At 37.3% G+C, this 23,061-nt stretch overlaps 1 protein-coding gene across 1 annotated transcript in view; it reads right to left on the bottom strand.

Moving 5' to 3' along the window:
- The window catches only part of C7 (complement C7), a 53,359-nt gene extending 32,803 nt beyond the window's left edge, over positions 1–20,556 (bottom strand). The window contains exons 1-6 of the mRNA XM_022598537.2: positions 20,551–20,556; positions 15,100–15,155; positions 13,233–13,308; positions 10,145–10,286; positions 8,122–8,269; positions 6,976–7,114 (exon numbers count right to left, since the gene is read on the bottom strand). Coding sequence (XP_022454245.1) covers positions 6,976–7,114; positions 8,122–8,269; positions 10,145–10,286; positions 13,233–13,308; positions 15,100–15,155; positions 20,551–20,556 — 567 coding nt within the window. The remainder of the gene's footprint in view (positions 1–6,975; positions 7,115–8,121; positions 8,270–10,144; positions 10,287–13,232; positions 13,309–15,099; positions 15,156–20,550) is intronic.
- Positions 20,557–23,061: the final 2,505 nt, after the last annotated feature.

The raw sequence follows: 23,061 nt of genomic DNA, 5'->3' as shown, positions 1-23,061 counted from the left end.
CTTGAACAAATGTTAAGATTGGAATTGTGTTTCCTATGCTAGACGGTAGAAGAAAAAGTCATCCCAAACAAATTTAAAAACAGACAACAGGATAGTCACATGTGGTTGACAAGGGACAGCTCCAGCATTCATGAAGACTACTATTTCTTTATCCTTTATTTTGTCCTAGATCAAGAGTCAAAATGAAATGCCCACAGAGGACTGGCAAGTAATATAAATGTTGGAAGCATCCAGTGGAAGGCGGGGTAATGAAGAAGTGAGCACACACCCTGTCTAAAAGGGTCTAAAAGGTACCCAACACTCAAATCCATCCAACAGTCCTATACATTTCTACAGGTTCTAGCACTGACAGATATCTGATTTTTCAAGAAAAGAGATATATCTGAATCTTCATGAAAAAATCTTTAGTGTTTTTAAATCATAGGCAACTATCTTGCTAAAAATGTCAGTCACCATGAGAATAAAACAACATGAAATATGACTCTCAGTCTGTTCTATATAAATATTCAGATCAGTAACTCTCCTTTCACAAGTATTTGTGTTTTTATTATATGTCCATACACATCTGTATTTGAGATCAAGTATAATAAACAGAGAAAATTTAAATGATGAATATGATACATTTTAAAAATAAAGCTAAAATCTGAAAAAGAGTGGATATATGTATGACAGATTCACTTTGCTGTACACCTGAAATTAACACAACATTGTAAATCAACTATACCCCAATAAAAATTTTTTTTTAATGCTAAAAAGCAAATAGAATATTATGCAGCCATCATAAAGGATGAGTGTGAGGACAAATTGTTCATGTTAAATGAAAAAGCAAGTATAAATGTGATATTTATAAATCCTATTAACCACAAATATGCAAGTATATGCCCAGTCAAAAAAAGACTAGAAGGAAATTCAACAAAATGCCAGAAAATATTAAAAATACTTTCATCACTACCCATGTTAAAAATTAGGCATTTATGCTAGAAGCAAGACAGAAGAGAAGAAAAAATAGATTTAACCATACCTTTTATTCCAACATTATTTTCATTATATTATGAAATTGGTTTGTTTAAAAGTCAAACGCAAAAATTCAGCTCAAGTCAAAATGAAGAATATATTATTATTCTTAACTACAGAGGACATTATTATTATTGAATACAAAAAGGACATTATTTAAAAATGTACTAGAGGGCTTCCCTGGTGGCGCAGTGGTTGAGAGTCCGCCTGCCGATACAGAGGACACGTGTTCGTGCCCTGGTCCGGGAGAATCCCACATGCCGCGGAGCGGCTGGTCCCGTGAGCCATGGCCGTTGAGCCTGCGCGTCCGGAGCCTGTGCTCCGCAACGGGAGAGGCCACCTCAGTGAGAGGCCCGCATACCGCAAAAATAATAATAAAAAATAAATAAATAAATAAATAAATAAATAAAAATGTACTAGAGATTTCTAGAGTCACTAGATAGTGTCTCAGTCCTATTTGGTTTTGGACAGACACAGAATTTAGTTTTTTCTCTCAAGAAAGAAAAGTTACCTACCTTTCTTTCAATGCAAAAAAAAAAAAAAAATTAGCCTATTTTTTTCTCTTTTTCAGGTGTACAATTCAAATACTTGATTCATGATTTATGCAGATAAGCCTCTTAAGAACTTTAGTTCAGCGTCTCCTCACTCCCATGTACTCTACACATAGCCACAAGAATCCTTTCTCAAGGTAGTGTGATCTTAAGTTTTCTTTAATACCCTCTTCCTTCCAGCTAAGATCCTGAAATTTCCCCAGACCGAGTCTTCCTCTGAAGTCACAAATTCAAACATCCTACACTCTGACATCTCTTACTCTGTTGACACTCATTCTATTATTGCCATATCTATTATTCAACCTCATAGAGACAGCCCTTCAACTTACTTTCCCTTCTCTTTCCCTATCAGCACCTTCATTTTGTCACTTCCTTCATGTTGTAGTTACGCTTCATGGCTCATGACTTATTATTCTCTTGCCAATGAACCTAACTCCTGCCAATGAACCTTGCCTAGGTATATTCTGCCACCATATTTGCCAGGCAAAAACTCAACCTTTGTTCAGTGCTCGCAGCCAGGCACCTTAGCACTGCTATAGAAAAATCACACAACTATCGATTGGTGTTACTGTAAGTCCATTCATAATTTCCAACCTCAGTGGAATCCTCAATACATTCCAGCAACCCTAAATGTCTAGCCAATTCTTTCTCCCATTCCCTACAGTATCTATTTCAAAAGTTCTGCACCCATCTCAATCCCCCAATCTTACAATCATTTCCTTCACTCTCAGAAGATAAACTTAACTTCTTTCTTTACAAACATTCCCACTATCAGACACAGACTTCTTACACTTCTGGCTAACAAATTTACAGACTTAACGAATGTCTTTCGCTTCCTTTCCTGTGCAGGTGTTCCTCCCCCTGTCTAAGGCTAACTTCTCTGTCTTTTTTCTGTATTGCATTCCCTCTCACCTCTTTTTTTTTTTTTTAACATCTTTATTGGAGTATAATTGCTTTACAATGATGTGTTAGTTTCTGCTTTACAACAAAATGAATCAGTTATATATATACATATGTTCCCCTATCTCTTCCCTCTTGTGTCTCCCTCCCTCCCACCCTCCCTATCCCACCCCTCCAGGCGATCACAAAGCACAGAGCTGATCTCCCTGTGCTATGCAGCTGCTTCCCACTAGCTATCTACCTTATTACCTTTGGTAGTGTATATATGTCCATGCCTTTCTCTCGCTTTGTCACAGCTTACCCTTCCCCCTCCCCATATCCTCAAGTCCATTCTCTAGTAGGTCTGTGTCTTTATTCCTGTCTTACCCCTAGGTTCTTCATGACATTTTTTTTTTCTTAACCCTCTCACCTCTTCAAAGGACTAATTAAATTGACTGATTACTCCCTGTCTTACAGCTTCAACTTTTCTTTCTCTACTGGCTCATTCCTATCAACGCTTATACATATTCTAACCCCACCTAAGTACAGTGTGCTGCAAGGGCTCTGAGCCACACTTCTAGGGTTCAGACCCCATAGCTGTCATCTACTACCTCTGTGATTGTAGGTAAATTACTCAGCATTCTTTTTTTTTTTTTTTTTTTTTTTTTTGCGGTATGAGGGCCTCTCACTGTTGTGGCCTCTCCTGTTGTGGAGCACAGGCTCCGGACGCGCAGGCTCAGCGGCCATGGCTCACGGGCCCAGCTGCTCCGCGGCACGCGGGATCCTCCCGGACCGGGGCACGAACCCACGTCCCCTGCATCAGCAGGCGGACTCTCAACCACTGTGCCACCAGGGAAGCCCCTACTCAGCATTCTTTGTCTCAGTTTCCTTATCTGTAAAAATAGTAGATGACAGTACCTACATACTTAGGTTATTATAAAAAAAAGTTCTATTTAAAGCACTTGAAACATGCTTAGTATATAAAAGGTTCTTAATATATGTGAGCTACTTTTATTATCATTCAAGTTATTTTCTGTTAACAAAGTAGATTTAGAAGTCTCAGATATCTAGACACATACCAACAGAGGAAGCAGAGGATCAGATAACTAAGCATTAGTTAAAATTGCCTTTAGAATATGTTTTTGTTATTCATTTGATATACATATAGGATCTTGCTTTAAAAAATATAATGAAGTATACTAAGTGAACTAAATCAGAGAAAAACAAACATCACATATCACTTATATGCGGAATCTAAAAAAAGGACACAAATGAACCTGTTTACAAAACAGAAACAGACTCACAGACATAGAAAACAAACTTATGGTTACCAAAGGGGAAGGAGAGGGAGGGATAAATTAGGAGTTTGGGATTAGCAGATACACACTACTATGTATAAAATAGATAAACAACAAGGTCCTACTGTATAGCACAGGGAACTATATTCAATATCTTGTAATAAACTGTAATGGAAAAGACTATGAAAAAGAATATATATATATATATATATATATATATATGAATCACTCTGCTGTACATCAGAAACTAACACAACATTGTAAATCAACTATACTCCAATAAAAATTTTTTAATATAATGAATTACATTCAAGATCAAAACAGGAGGATCCAGGAAGTTATTTTCTCCACCTTAATCTTTACTCACTCCCATCTGCAACTCATTACATGCTGAGAATAAACAAGACAGTCTTTCAGCATCTCCCAGGCTAAACTAAGCAGGGTGGCACCTTCCCAAAGTGACCGTGGAGCTGGAATGTGCTTATGTTTCAAAGGCTTCCTTGTGGTATGAAAAGTATGAGCAAACAGAGAGTGTGCACGGCATCAAAGTAAGTGGCTTACTCAATAAGTAATCTTAATTGTTTGGTTTTGGGTTTGTCCTGGGTAAACCACCATGCTGATTTCCAAAACAGAGATTAGAAGAGAGATGGACTGATTTTTCTGTTTTATGTTTATTTACTAACATTTATGTTCCAACAAGCCAAAAGTCATGTTCCACCTGTAGAGGCCTGAATCCCCAGTGGCTCCCCTTCTATTTGAACTGAGGAGGACATTGACCGCCTCCATATTCGCACCTGGGTTTCCCGCTGCAGTGATTGACTCACTGCCTATTGCTTCCACCTCACTTCCCTTCGGCTGGATCCTAAATAACAGGCTATAATTTCCCTCTACCTCTGACAAACACCTTCACATTCAGTGACTGGCAAAGCATTTCAGATGTCAATCCAAAAACCAAGCCATGCTGTAGAAAACGAACGTCAGAATTATGCTGTTATTAAATTATTCTTCTTCTTCGGAAGCTGCAGGTTTCCAGCATGTCTCCTTTCCAACCATGTCAGAAATTCTCTCCCTTATTACTTCCTCTGTTCTGTAACTTTCTAAATTTGGCTACATACACACACACACACACACACACACACACACATATACACATATATGTGCATATATATATATACATATATGCAATTCTCCCCCTTATAATTATGAAAGAATTATCAACACATCCTCTTAGTAATATAAGGAGAAAAAATTCTCTTTATATGCCTATCTCACATTCTCCTTTCTGGCCAAAGGGTAAATTACAATATAGGTTTTTCACCAAGCAGAATTTAGAGTCAAAAAAGCAGTTAATACAACACATTGGGAGAGTAAAATATACTAGAAAAATGAAGGGCTGTGAAATCTGACAGACTGGATCCAAGCTCTACTGCTTATTAATTTGGTGACTTGAAGCAAGTCTGCTGAAGTCCTCTGAGCCTCGATTTCTATATATATAAAACAGTAAAATATTACTTACTTTCCACAGATGTCCTGAGGATTCAAATTACACAAATTGCCTAAAATAGTGCAGATGCCACAGGAAATATTCAAAAATTGGTAGCTATGATTATTTTTCAAGTCAGTTCCATTTTCTACTTTCATGATTCAGTAACTCTTAAATGTAATTTAATTCCATTATAAGTCGAAGGTTGGTGGGTTTGCTCCTCATAATCAGAACAGCTTTCTGAAGATGACTAATGTTGGTAAACTAAAGCCCCTTCCTTCTGAATATCCTAATAGTTTTGGTTTACAAATTTGGGAGTAATCAGTAAGGAGGGCTGAACTGGAAATTTTTGAGTTCTGGGAAGATGGGAGGAAAGGCATGAGAGAGGAGATCTTGGAAGAGATGAGCAAGAAAGAGGCTAAAACAGGATGAGACCAGAAACTTCTTTTGGCTTAGGTTGTGGAAGGACAGACAATTTAAGATAGAGGATCTCAACTGTTTTCGTCGGATGCATTGGCACTATGAGGTAGACAATCTCTCCTCTATGTTCCCTCTAAATCTTCAGGAATTTCCCCTAAAGCCATTACTGTTTTGTGTGAGTAGATTTTGTGTTGAAATCAATCAACAGGATGAGTTTACGTGTGTATGACAGAAACAGCCTGCAAGAAGCAGAAGCCTGCAGAGGAAACCTTGAGACCATAAACAAAATTTTAAAGTTTGGCAGTATGGATGCGGGCAAGGATGTGGAACACAGGGCACTCTTCCACACTGCTGGTGGGGTACAGATTGGTCATATATAGGTTTTGGAAACTTTAGTGAAGTGTAACCTAAACATAGCCTACAAAGCAGCAATTCGAGTTCCAGGTGTCTGCACTAGAGAAGCTCATTTGTATGATTAATACAAAATATAAGATAGTGGTTGTATGGGCAGTACAGGTAGAGAAGATGTGACAGAGAGAGGTAGAGAGGAGCCTTTAAGTCACTGGTAATATTCTATTTCTTGAGGTGGGTGGTGGGCATATATAGTCCTGTTTGTATTATTAGTTTTCTCCAAACTGCAAGTATATGTTATTCACAGCCTTTTGTACATAGAAATATTTCATAATTAAAAAAAAAACATTTTTAAGTAAGGCGACACTGTGGCAGTGGTTAGGAGACTATCACAACCAGTCACGAGCAGGGCCTTGGGTTTTAACACCCACACAGGGACAGACCATCAGGTTCTGGACCCACATGGAGTATGGAGTTCAAAATGAGACAATGGATATTTCAGCTTGAATGACATAAATTAAAAGTATCACTGTGCTATAACACAGATTTAAAGAATATATATTCCTAAATAGTGAATGCAACATAAAAGAAGAAGACTCACAGATATAGAGAACAAACTGGTGGAAAGGAGGGGGGCAATATAGGGGTGAGGGAGTGGGAGGTACATACTACTGTGTGTAAGATGGGCTCAAGGATGTATTGTACAACACGGGGAATAGAGCCAATATTTTGCAGTAACTGTAAATGGAAAGTAAACTTTAAAAATTGTATTAAAAATTTTTAAGAATAAATAAAACATTTCTTAAAAAAAGAAAATGTATTCTTTTTAAGCCTATATAAGACATTTCTAAGAACTGACCACATATGAGGCCACAAGTAAATTCTCAACAAAATACCAAAAAAATCAATATCATATAAATAATGATCTCTGGCAACAATTCACAGATTAGAAAGAAATCAAATCAATGTAATTAAGTACCTGGAATGTATAGGAGAGGATATTTCCGCTCAGTCTGTAGAAATCTCTCCCATCCCCGCTAAACACCTTTCTGCATTGACCACCAAAACTTTTAGTGTTGAGGACTTTGTTCCTAAACTGGCTTGTGAGCGCATTGTAACTGTTTTTTAAAAAATGAAAGAAGAAAAGGCTGTTAAAAACCAGAAACACCACTTGCTGAAACAGGCATCATTAGAGAACTCTAGATATTCTTGAAATACATTACAGTTAAACATCTCTGGGAGAGCTCAAATAAAAAGCCTCCTAAAGCACACTATACATTACCCAACTCCCCCTGCTTGCTATAATGGTTAAAACTAATAGCTGGGGAAACCCAACATCTTTTTAGCCTAAGAACTTATTTAGGAAACACACAGCCCTTTTGTATCTATGGCAACAGCTGGTTTTGAATTGAATCTATAGAAAAAACCAAACAATTAAGATTACTCTTGAAGAGAGAGAACTCTCTACAATGATTTACAACTAGTCGGCCTCTTAGCATGCTAACTGGTATACTCTATAAAGTAACTTTACCATTTTTCCATTAATGAATTTCATAGTAGTATAGAAAAATCACATCTAAGCAAAGAGATTATCTTAAAACCTTGAAACTTTAACTTGGGTCTGACCGTTAAAAGTTTTTCAGAATTCTTTTTAAAAAGGCTAACAGGATTGCCTCAACTTCACTTGAAAGTTCCCAGCTAGTTTAGGTGATTACTTTTCAGTCTGAGTGTTCCAACACACTTTCTCTTCTTCCGCTGCTCTCATTCTGCTGTCTCTTTGTTCCCTTAAGTAGCCCCACATCATTGAATTAGTTCTCCCCCCTTCCCTCCCATAGGGGGACTGACTGGCCAGGTTTTCCCAGGTCTGAAGGGTTTCCTTAGATGCAGGACTTTCAGTGCTAAACCCAACAGTCCAGGGACAACTTGTCCCTCTATGCTTTACCACATATATTTACAGGTATATAGATAGGAATTTTTAAATTGTTTCAGGATGTGGCAAAGAGCTCTAAGCAAAGTCTTGACTATTAGGTGATTTGTTATTAGACTTACCAAACCACAAAATAAAACACAACAAAATAAAAACTACAACCCAGCGATGTGTACAGGAAGACACCCAACACCTTACCCCTGTCCAGTAAGTTCTATGTTGGGAGGAGGTTTATCAAGGTCACAGGAAGGCCTGCTTTCTGAGTCCTCACACCTGTCTTCATCAGCACTGTCCTCTTCACAGTCAGAATCCCCATTGCAAACCAAAGATCTGCTGATGCACTGACCTGAACACAAGAAAAGCCACCACACAAAAATAAAAGAGGTGAAAAGGAAAACGCTACCTGGGATCAAGAGATTTCACCCTGGACCCTCAACACAACACTGATACTCTAATGTGAGTTTGAGATAAACCCTCAGTGCCCAGGGAAGGACTGCTGATTATTTTGGTCCTCATTTTTCAACATGCAAATTGATTCTGACCTTGGCTGGACACAAAATTGAAAATAGAACCTGAATTCAAATTCCAGGCTCTCACCCATAGCCATCAAGCACTTTGTCTGAATTCTCCAAAATCACTCAATGCCAATCACTGGGAAGACAGATTGACTTCCTGCCCTTCAACTTTCCATTTCTCTTCTGTAATCACTGACCAAGATGCCAAAGCGCTGTCTTTCTTGGTGATCTAGATATATATGCTTTGAGAGCATGGGAACTGGATTAAAAGATTAAAATTCAACATTTCTTTAGCACCTTCTCTGTTCAGGACACTCTTGGGTGTTGGGATACAAATATGAATAAAAAGCGTATTCACCAGGGTTTTCATATACTTTACAATCTAATAGGAAAAAGTATGAAGTTAGATCATTACAATTCAGCAATGTAATTGTTGTGATAGATATAAGCCCAGGGTACCAGAAGCACGAGGAAGCACTAGAGGGTACCAGATGATCTAGCCCCGGCCTCCCTCCGCATTATATCCAACCATTCTCTTACTAGCTTCCTACGCCCTAGTCATACTGGATCATGTACATAAATCAAAGACCAACCTTTTTTGCCATCTCCACTGACTTTGCACCTACAGTTCTTCAAAAATCAAATCACACATTACTTCCTCTCAGAAACCACCCTTGCCCCACAAGCTACAATGTATGCCCTTCATTTGTGCCCTTATAGTATGCATGGCACAAAACTGTCCTGATAGCACATACCACTATGCTGTCACTTGATCCAATGCAGCAAACATTTGTTGAGAGTCTACTATGTACCACACACTCCAGATGCAAAAATAAAAGAAATATAATACACACCTTCAAGGAGTTCAGTCTACCAAAAGATATCCAGGGCAACAAATACTTCAGATTACAGATGATACAATGCACACAGAGAACACAGAAAAGTAATCTGTTAAATAGCTCTATCAGTTGGGCTTTTAGGGTAGGTCTCCCTAAGGCGGCGTCATCTGATTTGGGTTTTGAAAGTACAATAGGAGTTTCACAGGTATTGTTGAGAAACATGTCTAACACAGGAAATATTTATGTACTATTTTGCCCATAAAACTTTAAGAATTTTGAGGGAAGAGGCTATGTGTTTCATTCTACATCCACAACCCTCATTTCTGTATCTGGAACATAACAAGAATAAAAAATGTTTGCTAAAAGTTGTTGAATTAACCTTTCTGCACAAATGCAACATAGACAATAGGTCAAATATTATTCAATACAAAACTGTTTCATTTCCCCATGCATAGAGATGACCCGTATTGCTCCTTGATTAACTAATTAGAGTTGCTTTTCTTGTAAACATAAAAATAATTTGGGCAGTAATATTGTTTTTGCCCAATTTCAGTCTTCATTCCAGACTTATTCCATATCTTCACCAAAAATGCAATGTCAAGAACAATGGGTCTGTCAATAGCCATATTTCTTTTTCAAAGAAGCAAAGAGTATCCCCACCTTTATTACCAGATAACACCCATGCATTTAAAAGAATGACAGTTGAGTGTGTAACTAATATGCCAATAAAAATCCAACTGATTTGGGGGAAAATTAATTTATAGGCTAATATAAATGTAGTACAATTCAACAAATACATACTGAGCAAATTAAACAAAGAGCATTTGAACTTACACTCTGCGTGCCGAACCTATGGGAAGCAAATACCTGAAAAACACCTGAAACGTTCTCCACATCCCTCTTCTGTTGGACATCCTCGTGTAGGTTCACACGATTGTGGTTCAAAAGCACTTCCAACACAGGGATGGCCGCCATACTGCCCATAAACAGCAACTGACCGCCTGCGAGTCTAAATACAAACCAAATAGCTTTTCAATATCTCCAGTTTCCTTTATCTGAGAAATAAAATCTGGGATAAATTAATACAATTGGAGAAATAATGTTTGTAAAATTGTTCTGGTGTACTACAGAAGTAAAGCCTACAAAATCAATGCACCCAGAAACCCACTTGTCTTTGAGTACAGTGACACTTGGGTTATTATTTATAGAGCACTCCCAGTTATATATTTACTCTTAGGGTTGAATGAAAAAAGAAAATTAGTGAATCTTTAAGAAAGTATGCTGGATAGACCAGATCACAACACAAAATGACTAATTTTTTGCCAAAGCAATGTACCAAGAGCTAATTAGAAAAGGTGAAGTGAATTTTGCTGGAGAAAGAGTAAGCATATTAGGAAGGGAAGTTAAGATGAACAGGAGTAAGGGAAACCTTTAGAAAAGCGGTGGTAATTAATTTGGGCTGAACCTTAAGCCTTCTTCAGGAAGGCAAGGTGAGGCAAAACAATCCAGAGAGACATATATGCTAACATGGAAGTCAAATTTACAAAACAGAAGCCTAAGTGGTCCACAGGTGAAGGTACATCTACAATGATACTTTACTGGACAACCAAAATTACTGACCTCTGAAATGGGAAAGATGTCAAAGGCCTATCTTAGGGTGGGGTGAGGTAGGAGGGGGTAGAAAAAATTTTGAGGAAATCTCTAAGGCAAATGAGAAAACTAATTCATTCTAAAATTCATTTACTCAATATGAAGACATGTATCTAATGTTTAAACAAAAAGAAAGATCTGCAAAATCATTTTCCTCCCCAAAGGCAATCAAAGGTGCATCTTTTAAGCCTCTTCCTATACTCAACTCTTACCAGTTAATAAAAATGGACAAAATCTGAGATTCCAGAGAATTTAAACCTTTAGCAACAGGGAAGGCTAGGTATACAAACCAAAGTTGAATCTATTCATTCATCCTAAATTGGAACAAAGGGTCACAGATATGTAATTTGAACTCTGAGCAGGTTTGCAACAGCCTGGGGCTTTCATTGCGTCTAAGCAGAGGAGTCATAGAGGGGTATGAGTGAGGAATGGAACTCAGTACAGTTTCTTAGTAAGTTTTTAGTTTCTGTATTTAATTGATGAAGACACCTCTTATACGTGGCTTAGTAACATTGTGCTTTTCTGAAGTTCCAAAGCATAGATTGCGTTGTCGTATAAGTAATGTTTTCCTTCTCCATAGACACCAGGATGACCTTGATGGCTGTCTGCTCTCAGGGTCTCATTCACCTACCAAATTCTGATCTTATGACCCCTTTTTCATTTTCACTTGTCTTCTTCTGGGTGAAAATTCTGTTTTTATAATCTAAGCATGATGACCTTCACACAAAAAAATTACTCATGAAAAATACCTTCGATCTACCTCTATTTAACGTTCTTTCTTAACTTGTTTTTAAATTATAAAAATGTTTTCTGAAGTTGGTGTTTGTTTGACTTTTGTTTTGTTATTCATGTACCTGTTTGCCTGTAATCAGAGTTGTCATCTAATATTATATTTGCCAGAAACCAAATCCTAGTTACTTGTGTAACTTGTTTTGTAAATACCCCTCATGTAGATACTAAATAAATGCTGAAAAATGAGGATAATGATGATGCTTCAAAACACAAGTTATCTTCTATAATATGGTTCTGTTATTTTAATAATTTTAAAATGATTTTAAATGCACATTTTTATCTAAACTGAACCACCTTTAAAATATTTTACAAATATCAAATCATGTTGTACACCTGAAACTAATATAATGTTATATGTCAATTGTATCTCAATACAAAAAAAAAAAAATTTAGCCATTCAAATGTTCAGAACCTTTGAAACCAACATTGTATTTTTGGAATTTATCCTAAGATGATTATCATAAAAAAGACATATCTATGTGCAAAAATGTTCACTAAAGTTTTATTCATAATAACAAAATATATAAATAACCTAAATCTCAAACAATAGGAAGTGTATAAATAAGATTGGTATATACATATAACGGAACATAATTCAGCTGTCAAAATTCATGCTGATAGTATAATGTTAAGTTAAAATAGAATACAAAATCATGATCAAATAATCCTATTTTAAAAATCATAAGCACATAGAAAGAAAATAAATTAAGGAAACACCCAAATGCCAGTCAGTAGAACTCTAATTAAATTATTTTAATGTACATTCATACAATAAAATGCCATGTAGCTATTCAAAAAGAATAAAGCAGATCTGTGCTTACATGGAATAAAAAAGAAGAGAAATTGAAAGAGTAAATACTAAAATGCTGACATATTGGTTTCTTCTAAATGGTAGAATTATAAGTAGTGTTTTCTTTATTTATATAGAAATAAACCATTTTATTTCATTTATAAAACTATAAATCATTTTCTCCAATGATTAATTTATAATAAGGAAAAAAATGGACATTTTTAGAAGTACTCTATAATCTCTCAGTCAAGTCTGGTATTTTATTTATATTACTTTTGCATTAAACTTTAAAAATGTTTGACTTTCCATGCTCATTCACTATTAGTTAGGTAAAGCGAAGCAGCTATTTTGCTACTCTTTAGTGTTTGTTTCAAATGAAAAGTTGAATCCAGTAAATATGAAATTTTGAATTATCTACTAACTTCATTTCATGCTATTCTTATTTCTCTGATAGTGAAAGAGTTTGTGAGTTGCTTTAAGTGTCTCTCCTATGTATATTTCTAGGCTCAAATGTAAGATTTAGAGAAGTCCTGCAAGAAAAATGAGAATGCAGAAATTTTTTATTACAATATTAAGTATGAAATAAATCATACTTTTTCCCTTCAAAATTACTAATTACATTTTCAAACAATATAACAACATTCAAAAGTTAATGCCATTGTGTCCACACCTAAGCTATTTCTACATATAAATAGTAAATACAAAGTTTTCACATGGTCCTACCTGAGTCTTGGTACAACCATTGCATTCTGACCAAGGGGCATAGGAAGCCCACTGGCAATTGACTGGCGAGGAGGCACTGTCATAGTGTCAAATTGTCCATCATAAAGCCGACAGAAAGGTAGGAGAGAAGACAAAAAATTGGCAAGAATAGTCAAAAATTGCTTCACAATTTTTTTCCTAAGAGGCACCAAGAGGATCCCAAAATATATAAAAATATATGTGAGAAGGACTCACTTTTTCAGAGATTTATTAAATTTCATTTATGAAATATCTAGAATGTACCAGGCACTATTTAGACACTAGAGCTATATACATAAAAGAGATAGGATACAGACAATTGGTACAGGGGAGGATGAAGACACAGATGTGTAAACAAAGAATCATAACACAATAATCATGATCCTTTGTACAGTATAGCTAATGAGATAGATTTCCTAACAGAAATGTGTACAGTATAATGCGTTGTGGAAATACACATAAGAGAGTGTCTAAAGTTGGGAGGCTAAGTGAGAACATATAAAACGAAGGTATTATGGCCTTTGACAGGATTTTGGACGATGAATTGAAGAGCTATACAGAAGTTTAACTGAGAGACAAGCTCTAAAACGACCGTATGAGAAGTAGGAAACCAAAATCTGGCAAAGGCTAAATGGACGAGAATTGAGTTTTACGTGCTCCCCCTGTTTATCTAGGTCACTTCTCAAGCACACACCCAAGTACAGTAGCGTCAAGTTGAGCTCAAAGAATTCCACCCAAATAAAATACATGTGGAAGATGGCAAGCTGACTCTCTTACAATGCTTAACTCTGGCTGTGTCCAAGAGGTCATGTTGCTTAGTCCAAAGAGATTAAGGAAGCCTTACCTAAAACCACACTTTACAAGGGGTAGAGGAACCAGGACTCCTGCTTTCTGGACTTTGAGTACATTCCTAACCTGGGAGACATCTCAGGTCAAGGTGATTCCTGCTTAGTTAAGCATAGCACTGCCAGGTGCTGCCGATAAGGAGTGCCATTTGTGGCTCAGGTGCCCTTATGGGGCTAATCTTGCTAACCTGTCGTCTTGATATGGCATCAGTGATCCAAATGCCTTAGTGTTTTTGACCTTTAAACAATCTGAACTTAATGCTATGTGTCTATTTTGTCTCCCAGAGACAGGCAGAGGCCTTCCCCAAACACCGAGGCTTGGGAAGGGAAGCTCGCTTGGCCTCACCTCCTCTGTACACCATGTCCAGTCCCCTCACAGAGCCCTTATCACACCTGCATTGAAATCAACTCTTTCAAGATCTCAATCACCCCCTCTACTCTCAGTACCATCTGGCTCCTCTGTGTCCCAGTCACTGGCACATCTCCAGACACATGTTCTGACAGTTCGATGAGGTAAACCGACCTGGTCCTCTCCCATCAGACAGTGAAAGCAAAGCAAGGCCGTGAGTAAATGATGCTGGCTTTTTTCCAGGTCTCAAGAGCCGATAAACCCATTTTCTTAAAAAAACTCTCAACTTTTAAAATCCCAAAGACTATTTTGCAAAGATTACATTTAAAAATCAAATTCTGCTCTAAGATGTGTAAGTCAGCTGCCATTCCCTGAATTGCAGGTAAAACCATGGTACTGGGAGAAGCAGGAAACCTTGAGGTGTTTTTAGTCTTCAGGTTTCTTCCTTATAGGGAATAAAATAAAGTAAAATAAGAATAAGAATAAAACACACTTTCTCTATAATTGCCTTTTCTAAAAAAGGGAAAGAAAAAAAGTGTTGAAGGGTTAAACATGCTCAGGCTGCAATGTAAAAATCAGACCATAGTTAAGAATTTCCTTAAAATAAAAGAAATGATTGTTAATGATTTCCACACACAATCCAAAAAATTCTCACCTTGAAAAAACTTGGAACTCTCCTATAAATCCCACCAAGAAGAATAAACTTATTGCCTAGGAGGGGGAAAAAAAACAATAAAGCAATATTTTAGTTAGCATTGCTTTAATGAGTCAAAAGTGAATACATCTGTACAAGTCAAGATTTGTGAGTTGGGAATAGAAAGAGTGAAAGAACCATGGAGAAGCCTTGATGATTCTGCTTGACTTTTAAGTTTTCATTTTACATAAAAAATTAATACAATTCTCTTTTTTATTTATTTATTTTTTTGGCCGCATTGGGTCTTTTATTGCTGCACATGGGCTTTCTCTAGTTGTGGAGAGCAGGGGCTACTCTTTGTTGCGGTGTGTGGACTTCTGATTGCGGTGGCTGCTCTTGCTGCAAAGCACGGGCTCTAGGCACGTGGGCTTCAGTAGTTGTGGCGCACGGGCTTAGTTGCTCCGCGGCATGTGGGATCTTCCCGGGCCAGGCCTCGAACCCGTGTCCCCTGCATTGGCAGGCAGATTTTCAACTACTGCGCCACCAGGGAAGTCTCTAATACATTTCTCTTGAGTTCACCTCCCATTATTCATTTCTGGAAAGACAACTAGGGGCTAGGTGATGTCATTGACAAATAAATTGAAAAGACTCCCCAGAGTTAAAAGTTCACAAACATTTCTTTAGGGTCCCATCATCTTTTAATTCCTTACTCCACTCTCTTCTCTAACTTTGGTACCCATGAGGACACCAGAGATGAGAATGCCTGGAAAGAAGAACAGTTTCAAGGGCTGAGAAGCTAAAAGAGAAATAGCTTCCTAAATGGAAAAATCAAAAGTGGAGGTACATTCCTAGCCAGAGATGCCATGATACTCATCACAATCCTTAGCTCCGCGGGTGGTTCCTTCAGTCTTTAAAACACCACAGAGGCCTTTTATAATCACATTCATGTGATAGCAGCAGCCTAAATATTGAGCATCTGACAGGTTATGAAACTGTATGTAAAATGTGATTACATTTTGTTTGAAAATCAAACGTGTATTGAAAACAAATCTACAAAGAAACATAACAAAGGAGAATAGTTCATTTCTGGTTGTGAAATCATAGATGACTTTTATTATTTTATTTTCATTTCTATGTACTTTCCTACTTTGACAACTGAAGGTGAAAGGAAATACAATTCAAATCTGTACTGGAGACACCTTAAAAATACCAAACACATTCAATTCATAACCCAGTAAAAAAAGTCCTTAAATCATCTTACCTCACATTTTACCAGGCCAATGTTCTTTCTCTTCTCTTGATCTCCCCAAACCTCTTTTCTCTCAGGGTAGCTGTGGAATGGCTTCCCAACACTTTTTCCAGATGCTTCTACTCACCTTCCTAGATCACCCATCCTCTTATTAGGTATCTTTTTTTCAGTTGTAAAATCCTAGTTGCCTACTTCTGCCTTTTACAGCCTTACAGAGTTTTTAGCCTATAATCTGATTAACATATAACCAAAAGGACAGAGAGGTTCCAACAGCTGTGGGCACCCTGGAAATGTGAACAATGGTGGGAGAGGCTATGGATACTTTTCTGATTTTTCAACAAACACATGAAGCACATAATGGAAAGCAACACCTTTTAAACGTTGGGTTTTTTATTTTTTAATTATAAACTGCAGTGGGTTGTTTCTTTTCAACAATATGTCTTTTTTTGTACTATGTCAACTCATTTTTCCTGCCCTTGGGCCAGCCTATCTCATAGCTCTTTGTCACTCCCAGGTGTTCTGGAACAATCTAACAGTCAAATTTCAATGTATCATCCAATTTTAAATGTCTATCCTGCTCCCAGGTCCTGCGGGAGGGGTGGGGTCTACTTCAAAATTCCTCTGCTTTATTCTCCTTCTTCTCTTCCCCACCTCCCCAGGATGCCTGTCTTCTCCAGAGTCAGCGCAGCACGAGTGAGAGGGGCAAAAGCCAAAAGGATCTTGCTTGCCCGACGCAGCTGGAGTCCAGTGCTGGTAAATCAGGGTGTGTTGGATGCTTGAATGCCAATTCTTTATCTCTCATGGTGTTTTTGTCATTCTTTGGATATCCCTCCTTTGGGAATCTACAACCACTGTTCTCTGGCACAAATGATTCGTCTCTTTGTTCAGCTCTCTTGAGTCTCACCAGTGCCTGCTTCCTGATGCTGTCTGCTGGGGTTGCTTCATCCTGCAGTCGTCTCCCAGGCAGAGTCCCTGACAACCCAAGTCTGGCCCCTTTCTAAAGGTCCACATCTGGTCCATGGGATACCTGCACACATCCTTGCCCTGTCAAACTCTGGATGTCAGGATGTAACCAATACTGCTGTGTTGACTTACTTGCTAACCACAGGGCAGTGAACCAGCCTATGCCTTTAGATTTTCTCAAACGTGAGTAGGGTATCATTCCCTATACACCCTCATGCTCCAAGGGACACAATATTGCATACTTTTGAGGATGGAGACGGCCAAAGGGTATTGCAAATTGGTATTGCAATAATACCACATTGAATGTACAATATCTCACTTTAAAATGTGAGGGTACTGAGCACCTATTATTATTGGCCTTTGACTCTCAGGCAAAACAGGCATCATGAAAAAATCCTTTTTAACATTCTATTACATATTTTTTTAAATGTCAACGAAGTTTTAAGGGATATACTTTTTCATCAGAAAAGATAACCTTGCCACCATCTTCCTTGTATATATATTATAACCCATGAAGATCTGCTTATCACAAGTTCATGAGTTATACAAGCTGAATCTCTTAACCAAAAGAATGTCTTGAAAATTTGCTAGCTGAGTACCTGAAAAATGAAGCAGTTATCATTCCTTGCCTTTGGAAAGAGTATCTCATCAAATGGACAAGATAGAACAATTATAAATTAATAAACAAATTAATGACAGATATAGACATACATCTGAGTTAACTCTATAAAAGAATTGCTTAGCTGAAAAGATATCGTATCTTTGCAGTGTGTAATGTAGCTAAGCTGGGACTACATTTCCCAGAATTCTCTTCTCTTCTTTCTTATGACTGAATGAGCATTAGCTCTACCTCCTTCCTCTAAAGTGTTTCAGCTACAACCATTGTCTCTATGCTTCTAATTTCTCCACATCTGGTCTTTTACATTTGTCTGTTGAATCATGAGCCCATTTGAGGTAAAAAAAATAAAACATTAATTTCTGTAGCATACACTGGCTTCCAAATTCCAAGAGAAAAAAGTATGGAAAAATCAAATCTAATTTCTTAGCATGCCCTGATTAATATCTTGATCAATAAATTTAGAACATAGGGCACCAAACAGATGAAGAAGAAGGTAGATTTTAAAATCAATTTACTTACATCTTTATCAGAAATAGACATCAATTTGCAACACTTCTAGCGATAAAGAAATGCAAAAGGGCACAATAATATGATTTGAGTACTTTGTAGCCATTAGAAGCACGTTATAGATTGAACAATGACAGGAGAACAGGCTTATGATATAGTGAGCAAAAAGATTCAGATCTAGATTGATAGCAATTTCATAAAATATATTTTGTACATGCTCATATAAAAGTCTGAAAAGAAATAGATTAAAATGTTAATAGTGGTTATCTCTGAGTGGAGAAATAATCGATATTATCTTCTCTTTGAACTTATTTTTGCCAAGATGGTAGTATTAGAATCTGGAAAAAGACATTTTTTTAAAGGCACAAACACCATCACAGTATAATTGACAGAAGACAGCTGATAACGTCAGATCAGCTCGGGGTGTGGCGAGGAAGCAGAAAAGCCCTCATCTGAGACATCTCTGTGCCTGACCACATCCCAGCACCATGTGAATCATGCTTTAGGTTTACAACCCCCAGGTTCATCTCAGTCCATGGAAGAGAAAGTGAAGGTCTGGACCACAGCCAGCTCAGAGGGAAACACTTTTTGCTCTAAAGCCCTGAAACACTTCAGACCCAGTTATCTCCTATCCAAGGGATACAAAGAGAATGAAAAGAATTCTAGGACCACCTCTCTGAATTTAGTTCACATGAATGGTGGGGGGGGCGGGCCGCGGGGGAGAAAAAAGAATACTTCCTCTTAAAAGGCCAGACCTGAAAACCATTTCTAGTGGTGTCTTCATAGCCTAAGTTTACCTTCTCTGAAATGTATCACAAAAGCATACCCTTCAGATTTACTGTAAAAATATGAATCTCTACTTTCAAATATAGGTGAGAACTCTGCATGCAACTCACAAAGAAATCATGTCTTTATTTGTCGATATTTTATCAACCAACTGAAAGATAAAAGTAAATATGTTACCCCAGCAGAAAAATGTCATAATAATCAATGATCCATCTTTAAGCACAAAACAATTATTAAGATGTCTCATCATAAAATAAGTAAGGAAATTGATTGATGGTTAATACAAATATTAGGTGAAAGTATACTAGCTAGATGACTCTAGGAAATGCATCCTATTCTTTTTGAGCTAACAAGCATTTTAAATTTTTAAATAAAAATACAAGATAGAGTGATAGAGATTAGATTATATCATAATTCTAACTTTGTATGGTTACTTGACGTTCTAGCATCATAACATTAAACAAATTATCTTTATGATTTGTATGTAATTTTCAATAACTTAATTAAATGTAATTTCACCCATGAGTTACTCAAGACCCGCCTCTCACTCCGCCTCCAAAGCCCCTGGAAAGTGAGCGTAGATTCAGTATTGCAAATCGGTGGCATAGTGATGACAAAAGCAATCTAGCAGCTGACAGGGCTGAGAAATTATTGTTCCAACATTATAATGTAAAATTTTTAAAGTTTAAATACAAACCTCTGCAATAATAAAATTGTAATAGCAGGTTCAACTTATTTTTGCATCCCAGAATTCTAGTCTATGATAGTGATTTCTGTCTTCAGCCCTGCATTTCTTTATCCTTAACATTTGGCCATTTTCCATTAGACCAATATGTGTTTTTGGTAAACCTTTAGTTTCATTCCATTTATCTGTATCTTCTACTCTCACAAGCCTTATCTTCTCATCCAGATTCCAAACTCTAAAGTTGCAAGTCTCCAAATTCACTTTTCTATAAAGCTGTTAGATAAGTCAGATCATTGGGGTTCATTGCGTGACTCCAAATCAAACAAACAAAATCCGTGGGAGGGAATTTTTCCCTAAGGAATAACAATTGTATTATTGTATTTTATTTCTTAATGGCTTTCTTGGGACTTTCATAAACATTGTCTCCAATCTCTGATTCCCAGACCTCTAAACCAATAAATTAACTGCAAGAAAAGAAAAACAAATTCACTTTGGCTGAATTGTTGACTATACTTAATTAAGGATTTTTTTAAAGTCACCCTCAGAGATTTCTCTTTCCTATTTTCCCATGTATTCTTTTTTTTTTTTTTTTTGAGTTATTTAAGTTAAGCCTTACTCCCTTTTGAGTTAGCTTCGTTCACAAAAATAATGAAGTTATCTTACCTTCATGTTTGGGAAAACATTCAGGGCAGAAGACAGAAGGAAAATTTCCTCCTCCAGTGCCCAGTGAATTTTCAACAGGAGGAAGAGCCCAGCAGTCTACTCCTCGCCTGTCTCTCCCTGCTGGGGATTCACTTGGCACTCATATATAGAGCAAGTGGTTCCAGGACTTAGCTGTGACCCCAGTCAGGTTCTCTGGGGACACGGAGAGCCTGCCCTGTACTTAGTCTGTGTCTTGAAACCAGATGCATCTCATCAATTTACCCAGGCCTTAGCTACAGTCAGCTGGGACTGTTTGGAAGTGTAGTTCTGAGAAAACATCTGTAAATCGAGAAAAGCAGCAAATGTTCTCACTTCAGTGTTTAAGTGATTTTCAACCAAAGGAGACTCTGTGTAAGGCAAGGGATAAGCCTCCTTCCCGTTTCAATCTACCATGCCAAGCAGATGTTTTCATGATTCTCTAAAAGGGTGTTATACAACAGACTTTGAGATTAAACACTTTGTGGAAGAAAAAATTTAAATGCAATTCTGTCACTCAAAATGTAAATGGAACATTCTGGAGTGGAATCCCCCCAAAATATATATATCCTAACACAATATAATGCACATCCCTTCATGCTTGACTTTCAATGATCAAATGATCATTGAATGATGAAAAAGAGCATCTTTTTTTGCAAACATATTTAAAGGCATCACTAATTTCCCCAAGAACAGCCCTTAATCCTATGATATTCAGATCACTCTGTTGGAAAATTCTTGTCACAGTCATCAACCATGTCTATGTTCTCTTCTTCAGTTGCCTTGTCTTATTCTGCCAGATCTTCACTTTCCATGGCTTTGCATTGATTCTAGCACCTCTCCAACATCATTTTCATAGATTTCACAAAAGGCTGCATTTTTGCAAGATTTCAGATTTTCTATTAAAGTTGAGCTACAGTTTTTGTTTTTTTTTTTTTTTTTTGGTTTGGTTTGGGTTTTTTGTGAGCTACAGTTTTATTTGCATGGCTTGGCCAAATATTCTGAAACTTGCTGTTAGGGCATTATGGGTAGGAGTGACATAAGTGTGAAGGAGGAAAGGAAATTTGAACTGAGAGTAATTTTATAACTAAACATTCCATTCGTGAATATTTTCCAGTTTTAATATTTTTTCTTTTTATATCCAAAAAAGTTGAATAATAAAGAACGACCCCCACCCTCCATTTATAAATTAATGGTGGTCTTCCAGAGGAAAAACTTCCACATCTTTTGTTCAAACTGTTAGTGCTTTGTGTGGGAAAAAAATTTGCCACAGAGAAGATGATGTCTGATTCCTGAAAGAGTTCTTTTTTTTAATTCAACTCCAGTTGCATGAATTCCAGATGTCATGGGCTCTCCTTAAGCACTCAATGTACAATTCCACATTCAGTGGCTGTCTTAGTTTGGGTTCCCCCAGAAGCAGATCTGAGACAAGAATTCAATTGCAAGTCGTCTTTTTTTTTTTTAGTTTTTTTGGTTTGGGGGTTTCTTGTGTTTTGGGGGTTGTTTTGTGAAGTGAAGTGATCCTAGAAAGCACTGTTGAGGGATAAGAAAGTGAGACTGGGAAGGAAAGGAAGTCAATACAAGGTACTTTAACATGCAAGATACTGAGGCAATTATAGCTCAGTCCCAATGAGGAAATCTGGGAGACATTGAAGAGCACATCTCAGAGTTACTCCAACGAGGGGGTAAGGCTATATTTACCACCCTGTTTATCATTGGTTAAGGGTGGCTTCTGGACTCATCACCTCTTTGACACTTCCAGCTTGAACTGGGGGTAGGTTGAGAACACAACTGTAGCCAGGAAAGAAAGAAAAAAAAGACTTCCAGTAGAAAGGTGCAGGTATTTTCAGTATTTGCAAGATAGAGGCAGGACACCACCAGCACCTGCCACAGTAGTTTTTTCATTCATTCATGCATGCGCTCATTAATTTGTTCATTCTAAATTCAACAAATATTTACAAAGGTTGCATAATATGATAGGCTAGGGGCTTTGACAGATGGGAGGCTTGAGCAACATCCTTCTTTATTTTCATCGTTTACATGCTGTAAAGGTCATAGTAGCCCATTTATAGAGTTTCCTTAGTCTAGAGGATGAGTCACACACATACAGATGTATCTGCGATAATTTAGAACTTGCATTGTTTGGCTTCCAGAGATTGTATGCCAGAAATTAAATCTAAAAAGTTTACAAAAACTTCCTTTCACCAAGTGCTTTGCACTTGCCCCTCTCCACAGCTTTGCTCTCATATGAACAGTGTTTTTTCTTTCTGGAATTTCAACGGAGGAGCCATTGGAACAAAGGTTTCAAATATAGGTGGGAGCCACACTGTGGGAAATTTGACTGCCGAAAAAAGTTGTGTAGACTTTATTCAAAGGACAATGGGAACTCGCTCCCTGGAAGTTTTAAGGAAAGAATCAAAGTGATGTTTTAGGATGATTTACACACTGGTAGTGTGCAGGCTACATGGAAAGGACAAGGAGAGGAAACAGGAAGTG

Source organism: Delphinapterus leucas, chromosome 3 (assembly GCF_059928025.1).
Source record: "Delphinapterus leucas isolate spDelLeu-1000000601 "Yukka" chromosome 3, BTC_Dleu_Yukka2, whole genome shotgun sequence".
In the NCBI taxonomy this organism is placed as follows: domain Eukaryota; kingdom Metazoa; phylum Chordata; class Mammalia; order Artiodactyla; family Monodontidae; genus Delphinapterus; species Delphinapterus leucas.
The sequence above is the reverse complement of the archived record's forward strand: the minus strand, read 5'-3'. Positions and strand labels throughout refer to the sequence as shown.